General features: G+C 38.9%; 1 protein-coding gene across 3 annotated transcripts; it reads left to right on the plus strand.

Moving 5' to 3' along the window:
* Positions 1 to 2,569: 2,569 nt before the first annotated feature.
* Positions 2,570 to 24,438, plus strand: rassf8b (Ras association domain family member 8b). Of its 3 annotated transcripts, none has more exons than XM_041977994.1 (9): positions 2,570 to 2,958; positions 15,239 to 15,408; positions 17,724 to 18,074; positions 18,512 to 18,717; positions 18,839 to 19,042; positions 19,182 to 19,256; positions 19,571 to 19,693; positions 20,476 to 20,599; positions 21,011 to 24,438. In XM_041977994.1, the coding sequence occupies exons 2-9, from the start codon at positions 15,297 to 15,299 to the stop codon at positions 21,124 to 21,126; spliced, it is 1,311 nt and encodes a 436-aa protein (XP_041833928.1). In that variant the 5' UTR covers positions 2,570 to 2,958; positions 15,239 to 15,296; the 3' UTR covers positions 21,127 to 24,438. The 3 variants fall into 3 exon arrangements, with proteins under 3 accessions (XP_041833928.1, XP_041833930.1, XP_041833929.1); XM_041977996.1 differs by lacking the exon at positions 2,570 to 2,958 and adding an exon at positions 14,391 to 14,429; XM_041977995.1 differs by lacking the exon at positions 2,570 to 2,958 and adding an exon at positions 14,437 to 14,575.
* Positions 24,439 to 24,665: the final 227 nt, after the last annotated feature.

The following is a 24,665-nucleotide window of genomic DNA, read 5'->3' on the forward strand; positions in this document are numbered from 1 at the left end:
TGCGACAGAAGTGCATAGTCAATATTTAGCTACTGATCCTATCAGTGTATGCAAGGCTGTAATTCAAGGACATGACTGAGACGTGATACATGACATCAGTGTGAAAGTAATGCATCCTTAAGTCTATGCACAGTCTTCATTCTGCAACAAGTATACAACTTACCAGTCACAACATTAGAAACACTGAAAGGTAAACTTCAATGTCTCATTGCAATGCATTGTCGCTGCAAAAACTTGGATCTCCACATTTATGTGACATAGTTTTTTCTTGCCCATAACCAGAATAAAATGTCAATGTCAAAGCTTTAAAACAGTAGTCCACAAACCGCTGACTGGCATCATAATGTCTAAATCAATCTTTTATATGTCTCTGGACATTTTTAAACAGCTTGTGATTGGAAGACTAAAACAAGCATTATGTTGAATAAGCTGAAAATATTCACCATACAGACATTTTGCTCTCCAGTATAATATTCATGACTGCATTTTGGCCCCAATGTGTTCAGATTTCAATAACACAAAAGGTAAGTTTGCATTCATGAACTTCAGGTGCTGAATTGTTCAGGCTGCAAGAATTTAGCCAATCAAAGCAAGTTTCATGTACAAGACAATTCAAAGTGCTTTTAAATAAAACCTTTAGAGCATTACATATGGTGCAAAGAAAGCGTTCAGAAGTGGTAAAAGCAGCAACAAATAGAAAAAATGACAATAAACTCATAAATTACATTAAAATTATTAAAAGCAAGATAAGTTAAAAAAGCTACCATGCAGATTTCACAGGTGCATGAGAAAAAAAATGTTTTTAACCTGGATTTGGCGAAAGTTTAATCCCTACTGGCATTTTGTTCCACTTGTTTGCAGCATAACAGCTAAATGCTGCTTCTCCATGTTTAGTCTGGACTCTGGTCTGGACTAGTTGACCAGTGTCTTTGGATCTAAGAGCTCTGCTAGGTTTATATTCTCTGAACATATCACAGATGTATTCTGGGCCTAATCCGTTCTGGGATGTAAATGATCAGAAGGGTTTTAAAATCTATCCTGTGACTGACTGGAAGCCAGTGTAACGATTTCAAAACTGTGTTCAGATCGCTTAGTCTTTTTGAATGAGCTGCAGATGTTTAATGCTGTTTTTAGGAAGTCCTGTTAAAAGACCATTACAGTAATCCAGCCTACTGGAGATGAATGCATGGAGGAGTTTCTCTTGGTCTTTCTGGGAGACTAAACTTTTAATTCTGTTGTTTCTGAGCTGGTAAAAAGCTGTCTTGATAGCTTGGATGTGGCTGCTGAAAGTCAGATCTGAGTCTATCAACACTCCAAGGTTGCAAACTTAGCCGGTGATTTTAAGAGCCCGAGTCTCCAGGTGTTTACCAAGGCTGACTTTACAGAAACAAATCCTTTATAGGAACTATATGTGACAAAATGATTATATAAAACCATTGATTAACTGTATTGTGACACCAGAGAATATGCAAAAATACAAGCTGGTTGGCCTGTATAACAACAATGTTGAATCTTACATTTGGTTTATTTTGTACTTTGGAACAATTTTCTGCCCCAATTGGATTTTGATGTCAGGTGTCGACGACTTGGGCAAACACATATGGGTAAAAACAGGTCCATGACAAGAGCTGTAATAAAAATAGGATTAATATTAGAGACTTATGTGAAGGAGGGAGAGCTCAAGAAGATTTTTAAGTCAGATTTCATGTCTGAAGCTAATAACTAAGGTCAATCTAAGGTACTGTAAGAGTATAAAGGAAATGTAAAACTTTCAAATGAATATGGATTATTAGCAATGCATTGTACAATACATGAACCTATTCTTTTTTTTACAATAAACACTCAGCAGCCAGTTTATGTAAATATTGCTATTAATAGTTTGGACCCCCTTTTCCCTCCAGAACTGCCTTGATTCTTGGTGGCAAAGATTTAAACATTCCTCAGATAATTTGTTCCATACTGACACGACAGCATCACACAGTTGCTGCAGATTTGGCAGATTTGGCAGATTTGGATACAAAGCCATTCTGACTCAACCATCTGAGTGTTGGAGCTAAAATTCAGACTCATTAGACCAGGCACTGTTTTAAGTGAACCTGCTAAAATTGAAGTCCGTTTCCTATTCTTAGCTGACAGGAGTGGCACCCAGTCTGTCCTTTTTATCATCTCCAACCAGTCTGCATATTCTCCTTTGACTTCTGATATCAACGAGACATTTTGGTCTAGACAGTTGCTGCTCACTGGATACTTTCTCTTTTTCAGACCTCTGTAAACTCTAGAGATGGCTGTGTGTGGAAAATCCCAGTAGATCAGCAGTTCCTGAAATACTCAGACAAGCCCGTTTGGCACCAATAAGCATGTCATGTTCAAAGTCACTTAGGTGACTTTCTTCTTCATATCTTTTTTTTTTCTTTTCTTTTTCGTTATTTTCTTAAATTTCTTCGTCCTTTCAATGCAATGGAACACGTGTATCGCCACATGTCCTACTGCGCTTCACGTCCACAGCCAGAATGTGACTGCATTGGATCTGAGAGGGATTCCGGTCCACATGCGTTGCCAGCGCAGTGCGTTGCAGCTTTAACTGGTCCATCATGCCTTGCGGTGTCCCAGTTCTGTTCCAATGTAATTTACAAGTGAGGACCTCGGCGCTGATGGGCAGAGCAGTTTGCTAACAGACTGAGTAAGCAGCAGATGTGTTCAGCCCCTTGTCGGATGTCCGATGACCATAAGGGCTCGTGTTTACATCCGCACAGCTTCTTAGAGGTGGGGAGGTGCGCACACGGTTGACTCTGCAGGCACCGATCGGCACGGATTAACTGGGGAGGTTCTCCAACGACTGGCTCGCTTTACGTATGCCTGTGGGAAGTATTGGGTTTTTATTCAAGTGAGATATACGGAGGCTGCAGAACATAACGAGAGTAGATGCTGCCACACAGAGAGCGCTACAGCTGAAACGAGGTATGTGGCTGAGATTTGCGCAGAGTAACTTCAGTGCGTCAGTCACTTGCGTCAAGAATTTAAAATCCATTTAGGTGTAAGCTGTGAAGATGAACTCAAGTCATATTATGGGCTACTTACAGTTAATTTGAGCTTTTTATGCATGCAAATCATCATATAACAAAGTTGCTGATAACTGGTCAGCTGTTGTATAACTTTCCTTGGCGTATATATACTCCCTTCTGTTTTCTAACAAATATCTCAGAAAAATAACACTTAATGATTTAGTTCCTTTTTCATGGTTGCTTACACCTAGATCGAAAATGCCACATCCATGAGCCAACAGGAAGTGTGTCTCAGTAAGTGGTCAGTGTGTGTGAGTGGATCTGCTGAACCCTGCAATGATGACTCTCTTAATAGAGTTGGGCTATAAGCGCTCACTCAGCAGTGGCTTTAAACAAGAGTTCCTTCAACCGAGTCATGCAGCCACAGCAGAGTAAAAAGCCCCTAAAGCACATGTGTGATGGAAGCATGGATTTTCTTTTACAGTCCTTGCGTGTTTTGTTGTGGGACCATTGTGCTGTACAAAGATGCAGCACATATTTATCCACTAATGGACTGATGTTAGTTGACCTACATGTGTATATGTTCCGACTTATAATATTACATTATTTTCTTTTTAAAAATCATACCAGTAAGATCTTTTTTTCTTACTGGAAAGAGGACCCAGCATAATGCCTCGTGCATTAATGTTTCTATGGATTGTTTTTGGTAAACAATTGATTTTCTTTTACTGTTTGGACCAATTTGTAAAACTGTGACTATTAACTTGGGCTTTGATATGTAGCTGCAAAATGATGAAACCCAAACATTCAGTTTACAGTTTCCATGGGGAAAAATAAGCTCTTTAAAACGTTTTTTTTTTCCAGCTTAATTGATTGGCTTCCCAGAAGGAAATAAAGGAAGTTGCTGTCAGATTGTATCGTCGTCTTATTCTAATGAAGGAACAAAATTTGTACAAACTGAAAGTTACTTTTGTTAATGTCACTTCCATTTTGGTTTGGTGGCCTCCTTTTAAAACTTTACATCACCCTGATTACAGGGTGATGTAAAGATACATACATCATCCAAATTAGCAGATTTTTATCTAGTAGCCCTATCCTCCCATGCATTTGTGTCTAAGATCCAGCAAATGTCTGCATGCTACTGCAATGGAAAACTCTTAACAGACTTAGCAGAGTAAATCCAGTGCAGTTTATTTTTTCAGCATACTCTCCCTCCCACCGCCATGTGGTCAGCTTATCTGCCAGCCTTACAGGTTTATTGTCTCCAGCAATCTGATTAGTTTTAACTTTTGAGGCTGGAACGTGGTGATCATTCCCTGCAGCTGTGGAAAAATAATAAATATAATCCTCATATAACTTATTTTCTAATGTTGTTAGACTGTATTTTGACACATGGGGAAAAAGAAATGGTGAGAAATACCTGCCCACTACCATATAACCTGTATTTACGTGACTTGAAATAAACTGCCCTCCAAAAAGCTGCATGTGCAGGCTTGTGTCTGCCCAGTCAAATCATACATTGTGTTTTACAGAATAGATGACTGACAGTGCCTGAATGCAATGCCTTCCAGTCTGATTACTTCCTGAGGCTTTTCACTCAGCTTATTCAAGCTTTTTCAAAATCTGGAGCCATGTCATTGTCTTCAACTGATAAAGTTAATGCTTGAGGAGTCTATAAAAGTGATTTACATTCAACAGCACACAACTGCATCTCACAGATGAAAATGTTGTAAAAAAATGCACAAAACTGCAGGAGGCAATACGGGTGTAAATATTACTTCATGTATTTTTCTCATGGAATTAAATAGCATTAATGCATATCAGTCTTTCAGTATAGAGATAAAGGAATGATGAGTGCAATGGTAAAGGCTGCATGCCAACTCCAAAGCACAAAGTCATGAGTATATTACTGTATAAGTGAGGGCAGCTGCGTCTCCAGGACACTCCATCAAGGAAAGTGACATCTTGTCTGAGGACAAGGGTCGAAATCTAATTTCATTTGCTTCTTGTATTTGAAATTCTTGCTGACATTAGCGTTTCTTGTTGCTATTTTAGCTGTACTTTACCAGCATGGGGCTAGAGATTACAAATGCCATTCACTTTGCAGTAATTCAACAACAATAGGACAGGATGGCATGAAATATTGCACAGCCATGGTCCCTGGAGAATTAATCTTCCAAATTTCAGTAATCTTTTGACTTTCCCTCTCATGCCATTGTGAGGTTGACACATGTGTTTTTGAGTGAGTTGTCTGCTCTATAGCTGAATGGACTGCCAACAGACTTATTTTAAGCTATCATATTTAAAATCCTAAAATAAAAAATTGATTGAAATGATCTGCTAATTTTTAAATAATTTCATTTAACATTTTATGTAATTTAGGGTCGAATTATTTAAACCTTAGATTTAAATGAAAAGATTTCTAAAAATATCTGGTTAAACATGTCAAAACCTAATTGTATTGATAACCAAGAGGTCAATACCATAGCTGTGTATAAAATAAGCATTAGTGTCTGCTGAATGATGGGTTGTTGATGTTTGAAAAAGCCTTGCATATTTCAGCAAGACAATGCAAAGCCACATTTGACATGTATTAAAACAGCAAAGCATGGGTCCTGAAATAAACTGTACATAGTTTGTTCTGTGGCACACCAATATTGACATTTGGTGCACCACAAAACAAAAAAATATGACTAAGCAGGCCCTGGGCTGTTGCATAGCAGACCTGTTACAGATTGTTTACTAAAAGAAAAGGTGATGACACACATGCTACTGGCTTCAAATTTAAAGTTTGGTAACCCAAAAAATAAACGAACAAACAAACAAAAACAGATTAAAATATCAGTCAGTCTTTTGTTTTTGTTCCACCTACTTGATCATGAGACTTTTCAAGTTTGTTTCAGTATTTCCAATGCTATAGCTAATGGGAAGTAACTTAAACATGCTAGCAGTGATTAGCATTGACACTGTGAGGCTTCTGTACAGCTTGACAAAGTTGTTAGCATGTCAGTTTTATTGTTAAATTTTCAGGAAGGAACAACTCTTTAAGAGTCATGTCAGTGTATTTGTACAAGTTCTTATAAAATGCTCAATAAACCTTAGGCCTACTTAATATTGACAAAGTTTAACTAAAGCTTGAATGTTTGAACCTCGTTGCATGTTAGCTGTTCAAATTGGATCTGGCCAAAAGTTTCAATAAGCAACTTAGGATCATCTAAAGTGGAAACTTGAAGATGAAAACAGATATTGAGTGAGACAGGAACATTTCATTTTTGAAATGAAAGAAATATAATATTTAAAAAAAAAATTCAGCATTTATTTTGGTAGATATCCTGTATAATTTGTTACCAGATGGTTGAATTTCACCAACAGATCATTTTTATGCACCTCTAAGTGTTTGGAACAGAATAACCATATTGTATAAGCAGGACTTAATTATAGTCTATTTGTTATTTATTCTTAGTCTGGGCTATATTTTCCTTTACTGGACTTAAAATTCCAGCTTAAACTGAGCTCTCTCTAGTTGTAGACCAAGCTTAAGACTCTTATGTCTTATGATGTGAATTAAGGCTAACTCTGGTACAATGCATCGAATGGCAACGTTTATGTTTTAAATTGTACATGGTCCCTTATAAAGAAAAGAAGAAAAAAAAACAGCCCCCCATTTAATCCTAGGTTTAAGAAACCCCACTGCAGCATACACCTCCCATGTTTTCTCGTAGCCTGCATTGAAAGAAGACAAAGAGGAAGTGACAGCAAAGCACAGGTTCACTTCTTAATTGTCGCCAATTGTTTGGTCCTGTTTCCCAGACTGTGCTCTGTGATCAGTCCAGTCATGTGTGTAAAAAGCTTGGACAAAGCCAGAGCTGTGTCGCCATGGTGAGGGATTGTTTGCATCCAATCATGCTGCCATGTGGGCTTCTGCAGGCATTACAGCATGCTCTTTTGTTTGTGCACAACTTGTTGCAGGGGACCCCTCCTGCTGTCACAACCTCTTTAAAAATTCAGGATCTGATTGCATCATTGTGTTGAACTGTTTGTTCATTTTGGCTGCTATTTAGAAAAAGTCACAACTCATTACCAAGTCTAAACTACAGTATTTACATTTTTGCACTGACACTGTGTTTTTAAAGCTATGCAGTGATCTGCGTTTTGTGTTTAAAAGGAAGAAATCAGAATTCTGATGGCAATGATTTTCTGTTTGTTGGTAGTCAAGCAAAAAACATGGCAAGGATCAGGAGCTCAAAATGAATCAATGAGTTTTTAAACTTTAATCAAGCAAGGGATTTAGAGAGTAATGAGCCGAACATGACAGGAAATTATCTGTTTAGTTAGTATATTGCATTTAAAACCAGACTTGAACTCTGTGTGAAAGGAAAACGTTGACATTTTTCCACGATAGGACTTTCCTACTTTCATTGCTCCTTTCTGAGATATTAGACAAGCATTTAGTGGGTTTACTTTCTGATTCCTGTCATGAGTTAAAATCCTTATTTGTGGAAAATCTATTAAGGAACCCTGACTTGTCACCCTGCATCCCCTCCGCCTTCTTGTGGCATCCTGAGAATGAAACTTCAGGGGAGGCAGACTGAAGTCACAACTAAGATTAGCACAGTGGTTTACAGCCCAGACAGCATAATATTCCTCATGTCTGAAACCAAATGGCTGCGGCAAAAGAGGATTTGTACTGATAGTAGCAACCTTTTCCTGCCCACAGCTCTTTTCCTCATATTTCAACCAACACAAATCCTTGTTATTTTGCTGTCTACCCCTTTCCCTCTTCTTTCTTGTAATTATTTGGTTGTTTGGTGTTTTGGTTTGTAGCATCTTGTACTAATTGGCATCTGTATATAGTTCCAGGTTTTGCAGTAACACTTTATTTACAGCATGCTGAGAGCAAGTTTGCAGTCCAGCTTCAGTTGGAGGAATGTTGTTACTTTTGCTGATATTGGTTCATAAAAGTTAATTTTGGGCAAACGTCCATTTGTTATTGAGGATGTACAAGTGTTTAGCACTGTCACATCACACCAAGAAGGTTTCTGCAGGGGAACCCATCTTGGCAGGGGCATTTCTGTGTTGCCTTTGCAGACAAAGGAAGCTCTAGTATTTTAAATGTGCATGCTTTACATTTTTGCAGAGCATTCTCCGTTTGAAATGCTCTGTTGTAGCTCCTGTCTCTAAAAATTCTCTCTCGGGTCTTGACCTGCTGTGACTAGAAAGAGGCTTTAAAAGAAAGGAAAGAGAATCCATACATTTAAAAGAAGAAAATGTAAAAAGTCTATAAAGCACATCTTCAAAGGCAGAAAGCTATTAGAAGCCATGGAAATGGGGACAAACATATCTGCACAGAAATTCAAATACTTAAGCAAGCCAGCCAATATTGATAGATTTATCCATCCATTGGGTGGTAGCTTGAACCAAGATTCCCAGACCTCACTCCATCCACCTCCTCCAGCTCCTTTGTGGGGACTTCTAGGTGTTTTGATGCAGCAGAGAAATGTGATCTTTTCAGCAGGTGCTGCGTCTCCCAGTGGGGCATCCCTAAAACGCCTCCCAAGGTGTCTGAAAGGCATCCTCCTGACTAGATGCCCAGTTGGCTTCATTTGATGCAGAGAAATGTCAGATGTCAGAGCTTCTTACCTAATGCCTAAGGGTGAGGCTGGTCACCATTTGGTAGAAGCTTATTTCCACCGGTTGTATCTGTGATCTCATTCTTTCGGTCCCCACCCACAGCGTGTGACCATAGAGGTTTGGAACATAAATCGAGCGGTAAATCAACAACTCCACCTTACAGCTCTGCTATTTTTTTCTTCACCACGAGAATAAAAATGAAGAGAAGTAAACAAAGCTCACAGTTTAAATTTAAGTTTAGACAGAAAACCATTTAAATTACATTACACTAAACTCTATATGAACTTATAGCAGATATACATGCTCCCATTTTTCTAGTTTTATGTCAAAAGTATGTGTGTGCGTAAATTAAAGAGCTGGATCCCGTGTGAATAGATTACTGGGTAAAGTTGGAATGTGGAGCACTAAGTCTGGTAATTTATTAAACAGTGACAAATGAAAAAGGAAATTCCAGCAGTTGCAGCACCTTTCCCACAGGTTCTGACTAACTGTGTGGACGCAGCTTACTGAGCTGATCTAAATATGGAGTTACACATTTAAAATGACGCTGCTCCAAAATAGAAACCCATGTTGCAGCATAATAATTTCTGTAGCTGGTGTAATTATTTATTTATTCACACACTAGCATCAGAATATCTGTTATTAGAACCAGATTGAGAGTGAAAACTGGGAGCAGGAGTGGTGATGGCTGCATAGAGCGAGCAGTGAAGTTGGCTGAGGCATAGCAGCAGGGTAAAGAAAATGGAAGCTTGTGTCCTCAAGGAAACATACTTAGGTAGCCATGTTGGTATATTTAGACATAGAATTCAGTTCATGACATTAACTGGCCCTAAGACTTCCAGGTCAGAGGTTTTATAACCTTTATAACCTTGGAAGACTGATTGCCTTTGGAGTCGCCTACTGAGAACATCTAAGTAGTTCAGACAGCTCTATTCAGGATTCAGGATCAAAGCTATGGAGCCATAACCCTGCTCAGTTGGATGATAAAATATATGAACATCTGCTGCTGCACAGCTGCCTGCTCCTATGGCAGTATGTGCTGCTTCTGATGAAAGCGAACATCTATTAGCATATGTCAGCCTGTGAGTAAAGAAGCAGTGGTGGAGGAAGTAATAACATTTACAAAAGTTTAAAGTACTAATAAAGTGATGTAAAAATAGATGGATGGATCCAAGCTTTCATAGTGTTTATGAACAATTCTGACCTGAACACCTGAATGTCACAGCTCATCTCACCAGGCAACATTTTTCCATCTTCTGTTGTCTAATTTTGGTGAGTCTGTGTGAATTGTAGCCAACCAAGAACAGTTTCCTGTTCTTGGTTGTAACCAGTAGTTATTTGTAGTCTGCCCATTCTCCTCCAACCTCCAAGGGATTTTTGTCAAAATAACTGCTCCTCACTGGATATTTTCTGCTTTGCTGACCATTCAATGTAAACCTTAGAGATCATTGTGCATGAAAATCCCAATAGATGAGCAGTTTCTGCTCTGTTCAAAGTCACTTAAATCTTCTTTCTTCTTCACTCTGTTGCCCAGTTTGAACTTCAGCCATCGTCTTGACCATGTCTACATTTCTAAATGCAATGACTTGCTGCTATTTGATTTGCTGATTAGTTATGTGTTTTAACAAGCAAGAGAAGAGGTGCTCTATTTTAGTATATGAAACATATGTAAATGACAGTGGGATTACACAAAGAGCAAGTAACTCAAAACTTTCTGTTTATCTTGGATTGATGGGTATACTTGTCTTATGAAAGGGCTGCAACTGGTCTGCAATTATATGAAACCCTCTTCACTAAATATCAAGTTTAACATGTCCATTAGAAACTTTTACAATGTTTTTCAAGATGTCAGAAGCAGCTAAATTAGCCGTCAGTGTTGTGGCTAGGATTTTTCTTTTAAACCTGCAGAGTATCCCACCTACATTCTCAGAAAGGTGAGGTCTATAAAAAAATTTGAGGAACCAATTGTGATTACTTTTGCATTAACTGCGAGGAACTATTAACGTGAGAAGCTAGCAAGCCACAGGTGGCGCTAGCTGGGATTCTGCCCAGTCCAGCAAGGGAGTGTTGCTAACTGCTCCTTTTAAGATGGAAATTTGGGCAGAGACAGAATATTGTAATGCATTCATTCACTCAGTAAGGAAAGAAAGTGCAGGTTTACCTTAGTCCAGGGGTAGGCAAATTCGTTCCTAGAGAGCTGCAGTCTTGCAAGTTTCAGATGGCTCCCTGCTCTAACACACTTGATTTAAATTAAATGGATCAAACAGCTTATCAAGTTCTGCTCATGGCTCAGGTGTGTTGAAACGGGGAAACATCTAAAACTTGCAGGACTGTGGCTTCTTAAGGACCTGAGTTGCCTACCACTGCTGTAGCCATATTATGGTTATTATCGCTTTTCAAAGTTCTAAATCCACAGAGAGGTTCTGATGTATCAGAGATGGACATGAGGAGGAAAATAGGGAGCTGGTGAACCACTTTGGGGACTGGAGCAGCAGGAACTATCTCCTTCTAAATGTGAACAATACAAAGGAGATGGTGATTGAGTTTACCGGCACAAATCCATCAGGATCTTGGTTGAGGAGGTAGAGGTTGTGGACAGCTATATATACTTGGGTGTGCACATGGACAACAGACTAGACTGGAGGATCAACACAGATATTGTGTACAAGAAGGGATGAACAGACTCTACTTCCCAAGAAAGCTCAAATCCTTCAATGATTGCAAGTTGTTGCTGAAGATGTTCTTCCAGTCTGTGGTGGCGAGTCTCATCACGTATGTTGTGATGTGAAATTACCGTAACATTATTGTGCCATCATTTGAACACAGTCTTTCTGTGTTGTTTATTTAATTTATATCTTTATGTTTATATTTGTTCTTTTTAGTTGTGTTTCTTTCTTATTGTTGCTGTAACTAAACAATTTCAGATAAAATGAACTGGAATGTGATTTATGGTACAATAAACATCTTCAGTGTCACTTTTTTGTCTGAGAATCATCGAAGCAAAGCTTCTTCCAGCTTAATACCTCAGCCCTTCACGTTAATTTATGGACTTTGGCTTTTGCTTTTGTCACACTTAGACATGAATTATCTCACTATTAACACAACTGATAAAGATAGTTTATTCTTTGGCTTATTTTGTCATGGTTTGATGGAAGATTATATCACATGTGTGAATTTTCACACAGATGCTTGTTGTCCTCAGATGCCATTTCATAAATGTGTGTGTAGGACAGAGAGGTAGAGATCCCATTTACCAGTTTGTGTCCTCAGTGCATCAATAAGCATTCAATTACAACATTTGCCACAGTTGTGAAAGTTTCAAGATGTCCTGCAGGTCTGTTAGGAGGCTGACATGAAGCCATGTCAGACATTTGTGTGAACTGTTTCACTCAGTTAACTCTTTTTGGTTGTTACCTCACTGATGAGAGAATAACTGAGCAATCACCGCATGTTTCCAGAGTTGATTCTTATACATGGAGCACCTGCTTTGTTTTGCTTGTCCATCTGTCCCTCTGAGCTTTCGCCTCAGACAGCTGTGGCTCAGGTGGCGGAGCAGCATGTGTGCTAATTGCAAGGTTGGTAGTTTGATCTCCCAGCTCCTTCACATGGTGCCAAAATGTGCTTGGTAAAGCCGCCGAACCAAAGTTGCTTACAGTTGCGGAGCCTGCGTCTTGCATGGCAGCTTTATTATTGTTGGTGGGTAAACGAGGCAACAATTTTCTATAAAGTGTTTTGTAACTGCTAAAATTTTTACTCTGTCTCAGATCCCACTAAGCTCCTTTCATGCAATCTAATTTATTTGACAGTAACAAGAATTTTAATTTAAATCATCCTGCCACACCCCTACTAGATGCCTTCAGTGCAGATGAGTATGCAATATGATGCATTTTTAGTGGCAATAAATCTTGAGGGGTACAAGTAGTTAAGTTGCATGAGGTATGGGACTCCCATTCCAGCTGTGATGAAGATAGAACGTGATTCAATTCCATATCAAGTGATATGGATGTGAAGGATCACAGCTAAGCTAATGGCCCATTTAGGAGAAAGGGAGCACTTCAACCCACTAGGGTTGCAAAACTGAGCATTAGGCACCTGCTCCTTCACTGCTCTGTTGCTCTAGCTGCTGTTGAGGCCTTGCCAGGTTCATAATGACTGCCTCACTGCTGAGGCGCTTGTGTCAGCAGTTTGAAAATGACTCTCATTCTTTGTGCACGCACACTTTCCAGCACTGAACACCAGCAAATGAAAAATATATTGGAAGAGTTCTATCACACGGTTACAAGTGCTGCACAACGTGGGTTGCTCTTGCAGCAGCTTATAAGCAGCATTATATGATTCAAGAGAACAAGTGTTGACATCGAGCTTTAGCTGTTCCCATTCTGTTCTCTCAAGTTGTTGGGAAGTCATTTAGGGAAATAACTGGAAACAGATGAAGTAGGGTGGAATAGTTTTATAATGATACTGCGTTAATGTTTTACAATTCTTTCCTTTCCAAATTGGTCACATTTCAAAGTTTTTATCATGAAGGAGATACTCTCCTTAACGAGTAAGCTAGTCATGCTGTACCTACCTACCTACTTTATACAATGAATGTTGGCTTCCAGCAGCTCCTGGGGGAGCCACCTGCTTATTCAGTTGCTAAACTGTCCCCTTTGTTTAGCTTGTGGTGAACATTGGGCTTGTTAAAACCGATCGTTTCGTTTGGGGATTGATTTATGGAGCAGAGTTAACCAAAACTGTAAAACTGATAGCCATAAAACAAAAAGTATTGGCTGAAAAACCTCAAAACCTTATGCTTTATGGATTATGCATGTAGAAATTCTGTTCAAAGTTCAGAGTTTAGTTCTCATCAAATTATCTTCCTGAACTGTCTAAATTGTTTTTGCTATACATTCCTTTTATTAACATGATCTTAAATGCCTGTTTGGTGGCTATGGTGGCACACCTTAAAGAATTGAAATTATTATTTTTACATCATATAATTTAAATCTAATGTCTAGATTCCCCAAATGCAGCTATGAATCTGTAAATAATATGAGGATTTTGAAACCTAGCATTAGTCCAGCCCCCAGTATTGATTTAGAAATAACTGTTTTTACACTCTGGTATAGTCAATAACCTTTTGCTGAATTTTAAAAAATTTGCATTTAGAATATATCAGAGAGAAAGTAAATGGGGTGGGTGGAGGGTTGAGGATATCCTGGTGCCCTGGGCACTTGGCTGGGGCATTGGGCATTGAGCTGGCCTACAGTGGGTGGCTCTCCAGGGTAGCCGGGCTCTCCTGGTTGTTAGGTGGGACTTCTGCCAGGGGATGGGTGGTTTCCAGGCAACTGGTGCTTGTTGGGGCTGATGGACATGGCAGTTGTGAGAGTGTCAAGGTGTCCTGCCCCACCGCCCACGGAGCCCACTTGTTACACATGGATCTCAAGGACACAGTAGAAGGATTAAACAGATTTTATTAGAATACGGATGAATTGAAGAAATGGTCTTACAAACGGCAGGCACAGAGGAGTAGACAGATTATCCAAGATCCACGGAGCAGTAAAGGGGAAGTGGAGTATTCCATGAATGAAGCAACAATAAGGTCCGACAGGGAGTGAATGTGGTGCTGGGGTATATAAGGACTAGTGAAGAGATTGGGGGACAGGGATCCAGAGAGTGATTGGCTATAGTGCAGGACTGGAGTGAATGTGGCAGGGTGAGATGATCAGGGACAGGTGTGGATGATCAGAGGAGTGATTACTGGGGAATGGCTGGGCAAAATGTGACACCATTCTCCATGGCTGTGGAGGTTGCGTAAGTGTCGATACTAAAAGCTACAGTTATGTTTTTGCTGGAACTTGTTGTTTTTTCATGCTGTTGTTGTTAATTTTTTCTCAGCTTTACCTCTCATAAGTGCTCCTGATGATTGTCTGAAAAAAAACATAAATTAAACCTTCCATGTGAGTGAGCAGTGTCTTCTCAGATATTACATAATGTCCCAAAGATCAAAGTGATTCTCTACTGTAGATGTCCATCGCACTTGCTTTTCTTCCTCTTTGAGTCTTTTTTCCAGTTAGCACAAGGTCTTCTTCTGTTCAGTTATAGCCCACTTGAAATGCAATCTACATTGCCACCCTTGGGGTGCAGTCTAGTCTGTTTCACTGTAAAATCAGCTTGTAAAATATGTCCTACTAGCCAACAACCTACCAAAAGTGGTGCAAGTGTTTATTGTGTCTGTGGAAACCTCCAGCAAAAGTGCATCACATGCTCTTGGACAAACACAGTTACCAGTTACAGTTACCTATTTATTTATTTATGCTAACTTCCAGGAGTTGTCCCACAAAGTTAAATAAATTCTAAGAACATGGTTTATGAATAATAATAATTAGCCGGGTGATTTTTTTTTTTCATTTTAGCTAGGGTTGGGTTAATGAATTCAAGACTTTAGACTAATGCTGTCACTCTGTCTCTGGTTTCTCTTACTGCTAAACTTAGAAGTACTGTTAAAATTTTAATTTCTAATAATCCAAGATTAATTCAGAAACATGAATCATTGTTTAACACTGATGTATGTTTACTGTGGTCCCTAACTGTTAAACTCAACTCGTTTTTTGCCTTTTAAGGATGGAAATAGAACGCTAATAACTCCCCCTTGTGGTTTGGAGGAATGAGGGCCTCCGGATGAAGGCCATGGAGCTGAAAGTGTGGGTGGACGGAGTGCAGCGCATTGTGTGCGGGGTCACGGAGTTCACCACGTGCCAGGAAGTGGTCATTGCTTTGGCACAAGCCATTGGTGAGTTCAGACAGATTGACTGCAATGTGTTACTAATTATTTGATGAGAAAATTGGAGTTAAACTTAAATCCAACAAAAAGGAGCGTAAGATTATAATTTTTTTAAGATAAATCCCCACAAGTTATACTCTGTAATGTGAGTTCCATCTAGGCAAGATGTCAGACACACTTGAGGTGATTAATTACCAAAAAATAAAAAGTGAGAGGAGGGTTCACAGATTTTCACTATAAATGGGCCCCATAAAATATGATGAGTCATACTGCAGTGTTTGGTTTATTGACATGTGCAGTTGCGGATAAGTTCGCATTCTGCCTCTACTGTTAGTTATTGTGTGAACTGTTCTGAGCATTGTGAACCCAAGACTGATTTCTTCAAATCGAGACCGGTGCCCCATTAAGAAGGACTGATTTATCACTTGAGTTTTCACCAACCCATCAGATGGGTTAGAGTTAAAATGTGTGTGTTTATCAGACTGACAGCATAGCAAGAATTGTGGTATTCACTATCTTTTGTGTCCACTGTGCCTTTTGTTCAGGCAGGGGCACTTTGATGTAAATGGCTGTAGTGATGAATGCACCTCTTTTTTCTTTTTCTTTTCTTTTTTTTTTTTTTTTTTCACAAGGATCCTTACTGTGCAAGACGGGGGTGAGGGTGAAATAGGCAGTCTTTTTTTCTTATCTACATGTGTGCAGACAAGAATGCTGGAGTACACGGACACGGGCTTTAAAAAAAACATGAACCATTCAACCTCTGGCCAACACAATCTCCGCTTGTTGAGTTGAATTTTCCCACCGTAAAGCTCTTTCACTCAACATGCTTGTGAAGTTCTTTGAATCTGCCAGTAAGGCACAAGCGTGGGAGAGCTGTGGAAGAATTCACAGAATTAGTTTTGCTCCTTTGACAGTGTTAAAGCTGCTTTCAATGTTTAGCAAAAGAAAAAACATATGATTTTCTGGTTGTTTACATGTTGATAGCAAACACTCATATGGACATGAATGCCCAATTTTTTATCTGTCATTGCAAAAACTTAAATCCGCTGCACAAGTATTAGTTGCAGTTTGTTTATTTTATTTTATTTTATTTCTAGAAACCAACCGGAAGCAACACTAAACTGATAATCTAAGTTAAAAAAATGTCTTTTTGTGGTCAACTGCAGCTGGTACAACATAAAAAAGTTCTGCTTAGCAGCACTTGAACCAAAGAAATAATAATAATAATAATAATAATAATAATAAAAACATTACAGGGGCTTTAAAACAAGTCAAGGATGTCTTTCTCAAAGCTTTATAGATTCAAAGATAATAACCTCAGGCTACCTTGTGTTGGTAAATTTCTTTTGGGAGTGTAGGTCTAACTTAGCTGAGAGGAAATAGGTTTGGTCTGAAACAATTTAGGCACAAAGTTAGTTACATCATCATAGACTGAAAGGCTGGCGTTCAACAAAGAAGCTGATGTTTGCTGCTGACCACCAGGGCAAGGATAAAGCAGTCTAGGGGAGAGTTTTATGTTCAGGTTAAGCTGTTTGAGCAAATTGTTTTGAGGTGTATAAAGGTGGGTCATTACACTTTCAGAATAATGTAATATCTGTTAATCAAAATGTTAGCGCCATGCACTGAGGCTACTTCACTGCCAGTGAGACTGCAGTGGATGGAATTACACTTGACCTTTGCAGTCTCACGTATTTCTGGCGAACAAAGTGGAGCTCAAACCAACCAAAGTGGCTAGCACTGTGTAATTAAGATAAGAGATGCTGTTCACAGTTTGAGTTTTGTTTGGTGCTCTGATTGTTCAAACAAAAGGCAAATAAGAACACAAGCTCTGGTCTACAGCAGGCTATATCGACCACCAATTCACTAATGACGTGGATGTGACCTCACATGACACAAGAATGAAGAAAAAGGAATACCTTAGTATTTTTTTACGTCATTTCAAACCTTCACCCAGAGAGTTAAAACTTAGCCATACAAAAACTGGTTATGGAAAGGATGAGGCAAGCTAACTTTAACTTTTCCAAAGTTCTGAATATTCTTGTTCTGTTTTGGACTTTTTTTGGTTTCTGTGTTTAATGTCCAAATTTGACTGAACCAGTTCTGTTGAGAACAGTGCTTGAATGTATTGTTTATCAGTTTGATAATCTTAAATATTCTCATGAAAATAAGTTAAATTCTTCAAACTACTTCCTTATTTCCTGGATTTAAACACCTGTCTGATTCATTGGGACTTTGTAGGAGTGGTGTACTGCTTGTGATGAGATGCTGGCATAAAGCTGTAGCCTTTTTCAAGTGAAATCTGAGGTTTTTTTTTCCTTCCCCAGGACAGACTGGTAGATACACTTTGATTGAGAAATGGCGGGAGACCGAACGTCACCTGGCTCCACATGAAAACCCTGTAGTGTCCCTCAACAAGTGGGGTCAGTATGCCAGTGACGTGCAGCTCATCCTTCAACGAACTGGCCCGTCTGTTAGCGAGCGGCCAACCTCTGAAGGGCTGCCTCGCGTCCCAGAACGGGGGCTCTACCGCCAGAGCCTTCCACCCTTGGCCAAGCTCCGCCCATCAGGGACAGACCGCTCACTTAAACGAAGAGAGCCCAAACGCAAGTCACTGACTTTTACTGGCGGTGCCAGAGGTCTGAGGGAAATATTTGGAAAAAGCAGAGATACTGATGGTAAAGGGTTAATTTGTTACACAATATATTTATTCTACAACCCCAACTTGCACAAAGTTGGGGCTCTGTGTAAAATGCAAATAAAAACTGTTGGAATAAAGTCGTAAATCCATATTTTACTCCCAATAAAACATTAACAACATATCTTATGTTGAAACTGAGATATTTTACTATTTAATGGAAAAATTAGCTCATTTTGATCTGATGGAAGCAGCACAAATAAAGTTGGAAACATAGTGATGTTTACCATTGTGTCTCTATGAGATTTGCATCATTGTAATTTATTTTTACTTTATTTTTACACTGTGTTCCAACTCTTTTTGGAGCTGGGGTTGTGTGGTCAAACTTTGTTTTTATTTCTTTTTTGTTTGTTTTGGTAAAAAAAAATCCACTCTCCATTCAATGTCTCCCACCCACCCCTGCATCTTCTCTTTAAGCCAAACAATCCCAGCAGGGCGGTGTGAGTCTGAACCTGAGCAGAGTTGGAGGGGGTGGAACAGCTTCTGTACCTGGGAGCCCGGCCAGAGAACTGGGCCGACTGGTGCAGCTACAAAGAGACAAACTCCAAGCCCTCGAGAGCCGTCTGCTGGGCTGTGAGGCAGAGCTGCGAGACTGGGAGGAAGCCACTGGCGAGGCCAGTGAAGTGAGTAAAACCACATCTGTCTCTGCCCATACTTGGAGAAAGTTTCAGATCAAATACACTCCTGACTCCATTTTTACATTCCTACATCATCTTTTTTTTTTTTTCTAACAACTCCTATTAGGAAGGAAACTTGGAAGATGAGCTGCTGCTTTTGGAGCAGCAGGTGAGGAGGAACGATGCTGAGATGGAGGAGGAGGAATTCTGGGAAAATGAGCTGCAGATCGAGCAGGAGAGCGAGCAGCAGCTGCGGCATCAGCTAGCCGAGCTGCAGGACCACGTGCATGACTGCGAGGCCAAGCTTTTAGAGTACTTAGCACGCATTCAGGTGAGCTTGGCATCACAAAGAAGCTACATGATTCCGTTATTTTATTTTAGTTAAAAAAACACACAAATTGATCCTAAAATGCAAATAAAACACATAGACTTGTCATGCTGGTTTTGTCATAAATGTATGCATTGCACAGAGCATGGAGACAGGCCTGGAACAGGAGCGGCTGCAGCAAGAGGCTGAGCTCAGCCAGAAGGTCAAAGAGGAGGAGGTACCACCCAGTTTATCATAGCTTTCTAAACACAAACAGCCTGTAAGCAAAGTGGAATGTGTTAAACTATGTTGATCTATTGAGCTCCTACAGCCAGACGACCCTCATTGTCAAAATACAATTTTAAGCCTAAACCTGTTATGCTTCAAAGCATGATTTGAAAACAATTAGACAGTAGTTTTATTGTTAGTTTTAAATCTCCCAGTCACATCATAACCAGTATTACTCCACCTAATAAGTGTTGAACAATTTCTAGTTTCGTTGTTTCTCCTTCGAAATTTGGATGAGTTTGTTTCTTACACGCTCTGTTTTAGGTGCAAGGCCAGCTGGAAAAAGTGAGGGCAGAGTTGGAAATGCAAAGCCAACAAACAGCGCGGCTGGAGAGCAGCTGCAGGGCGTTAGAGCGCTCACTTTGCCAGTCAGGCAAGAGATTACAGGTCAGTTCACAATCTAATGTTTAAAGCTTTAAGCTGTTTTTTTTTTACTTTTAACCTAACACCACAACCTCAAGATTGTCAGGAATTTATAACACACCATTTTAGTGTTTGGCTTAAAATATGGTGTTACAAACAGATTTGCGAGACAATGAAGAAGCTTCATTAAATGTTTAAAAAATTTGTTTAAATGTGGGACAACATAGTTTTGCAAAAAGTGAGCCCTCTGCACGCAGGTGAAGTCATAGACATCTAAGCTTCTTAAGATGTCGGCAGCAAAGCCAAGTTTTATTTTTAGGGATGTGCATAGAATCCATGCATATATTCACCCTGGTACAAACTAATTTCTGTATATCCATAAGATCCATTATAGTGTGGCAAGTATGAGGTAATGAAAAAGGGAAGATAGGGTATTAACAGTGTTCTTTGCCTGATTAAGGAGAAGCCTAATAAGTCTGCAATCCTTTCCTTGTAGTTGCATAACCATCTTGGAGCCAACTCTTTCCCTTGGCTGTCTCACTTGGGTTATGACTTGAGGGATCTTGAGGAGAGCATGATCCCTTTTGCGTTTTTACTTATTAATTCTTCTCAGTTAAAGTTGACATAATGAAGAAAGAGGAAATGAGAGTGCAGCAGCTGAAATAATTCATGTTGCAGAAAACTTTCAGTGAGGCTGCTTTTGGAAGTCTTTGGAAAGTAGTTGAGTGTGTTTTTTAGTTCCCCATTCCTTATAGCAGCAGAGGCACAGGCCTCATTTTGTTGTCATGGTGTATTTTCTGTCACAGGAGAAGGAGCAGGAGCTGGAGCGGCTGACAAAAGAGCTTCGACAGGTCAATCTGCAGCAGTTCATTCAGCAGACTGGTACCAAGGTCACTGTGCTTCCTGCTCAACCCACCGGAGAGAACGACGGTATACACTCGATCAGACATAACATGTACACACCAACACAGTCTCTGACTTATACATATAATCATCCTGTCTAAAAGATCCATTTTATGGGTCATTGCCTCATTTTGGTGGATGGATTGTCCAAAAGCATTGAAGTTAGATGTGTATGGACACAGTGACACCTTGTGGGCATCCTCAAAAAGGTACATTGATGAGGCAAGACTGCTGACAATCTCTGTAACCTTGTTAATAGCAGCTCTGAAATGCTGCAATACTTTCACAGAGAGATCAAAGTAAAAATAATAATAAAAAAGTATTCCTAAAAGAAAAATGTTCACCATTTCTTTTCTGTGTGTTCGCCTGGATTTAAGTTTTTGACCAATTACAGAACTTATCACACAAAGCTGATGATAATACCCTTTTTCATAGCAGAGGTGGAGTGTGGCTCTCTGAAACGACTCGGCTCCTCTCGACTCCTACCCAGTGACCTTCGCGCCCTGCAGACCGCTGTCTGCTCCAGCCTCAATCCAGAAGGCATCTATGTTTGACCACAAACTGTCCAGAGAGACAGCCCAGCAACCGGATGTTACTGGGCCACATTCTGTACCCTGAAAACGTAAGAAATGACTCCACAACTGTTGAAGTGGTTTTTAGCTCTGCACTGGAGTGGCATTTCCAGTTTATGAAAAAAGATTTTTTTAAAGAAAAACCTGAAGAGAGATCTTGCATCTGTTTTGCATCTTCCCTGCACTGCCTCCATCTCACTGGGACTGGAATTTAAACTGATGTCAGTATATATTAGCATACTAACATTTAACATGCTGTCTGAACTCTGATAGATGGGTAAGTTTGCTCCTGAATCACGGATGAAATGAAGTTGCTGGATACAGATTTAAAAAAAAAAAAAAACTAAGCCAGCAGATCTGCTCTTTGGGCACATGGACCCTTGGCATGACCACTGCAAACAGACTGTATTTGTGTGCTGTGTATCATGAGAGGATTTTAGGAGTTTTGACGTATATACTTGTATACATACACAAGAAATAACAAATGCATGAGCATGCACAAACAGACACCACACCTGTGCTATAACCGTAGCCATATCTGATTGCCTTACTCTGGTGTTTTAAAGCCAGGCAGTAAATGTAATGTTGAACAGAACATTATGTGCCATATGAATTTGATTAAATGCTTAGCTCCAGTTCAGGTAATTCCTGATTATTACAACTGATGTCAGTGTAACTCAGCTTTGAGTCTTTTTTTATATACATATATATATTTGAATGGGAAATAAATTATAAATTAAATTAAAAACTCCACCTGTCCTGAGATAAATATTTTAAAAAGTTAATAGCAGACTTAATAGGCCTGCAACTCTAATATGTGAGTGAAAGAACAATGTAAGAGGCCTTTACATCTGAACTGTTATAGCAGCATAAGAAATGCAGTGTTAATAATATTACCACCAGGTGGCGACAAAACATATTATTTAGGCAACTGTGTAAAAAGTAATTTCTGGAACTGACATAAGTATGTATTCATGTATAATACTCATGGACAATTGTGCAAGTTGTTTTAAAACTAAGCCTCAGCACTTTAGCTTTCAGTGTATAAAGGTGCCACTAAATTTTTTCTTCTGATTTTTAACATTTTAACAAACTAAAGATGTCTCATATGAACCAAAGCTAGTGTAAAAAAATAATAATAGTAAAGAAATAGCTAGATGAATGTGGGTGTTGTTCCGCTTGGGTCAAATGATTTCATACAGTGTTTTTTGTGGGTTGCTGTTTTGTTAAGTGTGTCACACAGGAGGAAACAGTTTGTGAAAAAAGGAAAATACTGAGATTTTTCTGTTTTAGGCTAACCCTACTAACACAAACTGAATGAAAATGCTGTAAATTTGCTCTAAAACTGGTACAAAGATCAATAAAAATAGGTTCTTTTCAATCCAAAGATGAAGGCCAACATTCCTCGCTTGCAACTAAAGTCCCCATCAAATCAAAACGGATTTTTAGGTGGGTTATATGATATGCCTTACACAATGCACCACTCATAAACCATTATCTGGTTCAACAAAGACAAAAATAACTCATTCAAGGTATTCTTAATTCTTATTATATAGTCTTCAGTTTCCTAAAATATAGCCTGGGAACAGACTGTAGATAAACAAGCAATTATAACTCAGTTTGCTATTTAATGGTAACTTAAAACATGTGCTAGACATGTTGAACTCTGTTTTTCCCACAGATTTCTGCTTTGAATCAATAAGAAGAGGAAATTCTTCTTTTTCAGAGCTTTTTTGATTTGTGCAGCTATAAATGATTTATTCTAATTAACAAACCTGTATTTTCTTTGCAGTTTTGTTTTTTTATTTTTTCCTCTGGTGTGATAAACAGCCACAGTCTTTGCAATGACTTCATTTGACTAGCTGGATTATTTGATAATGAACCCATGTAAAGACATTCATGTTTGTGCTGTAATGAGAAAGTGCGTTCCACTCTTATCTAGCTTTAGTAGCTTGCTTTTTAAGCTCAAAGGTAACTGAAGACATTCACATTACAAGTTTTCTAAGTCCTTTCTGTGATTGTTCAATCACAGAGTATTGCAGTGTTATTGTCATGGTAACAATCTCAGCTCTTACATGAGACAGTAACAAAGGAACCACAGCCCTCGCTGATGGAAAGTTTTGAATAATGGCATGCCTTATTCGTAAAAGAAAAAAGTACATGTCTACATATCACATCCGACTATGGACTATTTTTACAGTAGATTGAAGTCTGTTATATGCAGAGTGCCGGTTTATAAACACTGTGTGCATGCTAATGTGTGCTTGGTTTATTTGGACTCCAATTAGTGGCTCAGAGCACATAGTTTTATCTTCTTTTGGCCTTGTTGACTCATAATGATGGACGAACTTAGCAGAAAAATGGAAAAACCTCCTTATTATTTTCATGCCTTTTTAGTTAAGTTTTGGCCAAAGTAACATTTATGAATACAAAAGAGATTTTTGTTTCACTGAAACATGACAAGTTGATCATCATTACTGGTTATATCTTTTCCATCCCTCTTCATGCTTAAAGACATTGCCAATAATTGGCTTCTGTTGTGCCATCAGTGGCGTTTTTTAGTGATAGTGCATAAATAAATGGGATGATGGAGACATGATGGAAACAGCCATCCAGGGGTTTTAAAAGCTATTTAAGAAATGCTGCAGCTCAGGGATATTTCAAGACACAGAATTACCCAGACAGAATGGACAGAAAGTAATTCTGGATAAATGCTTTTCACAATGTCTGGACCCATTTGACAAGCTGAGTCCAGTGTTTGCTTTTATGGGGCCTTTAACAGTTTGACAGGTTGTAGCAGTGGCTCCAAAACACAATGCAGCAAATACAGCTGAAAGAGATGTTGCTATTTGTGGAAGCTTGTCCACTTTGTGTGCCATGTGTAATGAAAGATACACCATTATACATGCGAGTGCAATCTTGGGTTTTAATGACGTCAAAAGGGTTTGTGGTGTTGTTCTGTTCTTGAAGCACCCCTCAAAGTGTTTACATCAATACTTCACTGTAAACATCATGCTTATTGAATGATCTGTGCTTTTAACATCAATTACTAACATAAAATCTAAAGAAAAGAATATGGTATATTCAAATTGTTATTATAATTTTGTATTGTCTACGCATGAAGTCACATACTGTATTTTTTTATCTGTTGAGATTTATCCAATTTTCCTCTTCAGTTACGGTAAAGACAAAATGCTAAAGATCAAATTAATAATGTAAAATGTATAAATAAGTGATTAAAAAGTATTTAAAAACATCCCAGAAATCATCAATAAACTGCTATATAGAACTGAATACTGTATTTATTCATATTGTGTTATTTCTCATTGTTTTGTCACAGTGGTTTCTAAAACAAAATATTAGAAGTAATGAAAAAGGACAAGAAATCAGACTTCTTGGATGAAAGTCAGCTCTGTTTTTCTGGCTTCATCGTCCTGAAAGGTCAAACCTTAAAGTGCTGTATATTGTTGGGTTTTTTGTTTATTTGTTAAAAAAAAAAGTCATACTACAATAAAAATAAT

The sequence above is a fragment of the Melanotaenia boesemani genome, chromosome 23 (genome assembly GCF_017639745.1).
Source record: "Melanotaenia boesemani isolate fMelBoe1 chromosome 23, fMelBoe1.pri, whole genome shotgun sequence".
Classification (NCBI taxonomy): Eukaryota; Metazoa; Chordata; class Actinopteri; order Atheriniformes; family Melanotaeniidae; genus Melanotaenia; species Melanotaenia boesemani.

Coding starts and splice junctions, on each gene's coding strand:
- rassf8b (XM_041977994.1), top strand. CDS start 15,297: ATGAAGGCCATGGAGCTGAAAGTGTGGGTGGACGGAGTGCAGCGCATT. Junction 18,075..18,511: donor AAAAAGCAGAGATACTGATG/GTAAAGGGTTAA, acceptor CTTCTCTTTAAG/CCAAACAATCCCAGCAGGGC. Junction 19,694..20,475: donor AGTCAGGCAAGAGATTACAG/GTCAGTTCACAA, acceptor TTTCTGTCACAG/GAGAAGGAGCAGGAGCTGGA.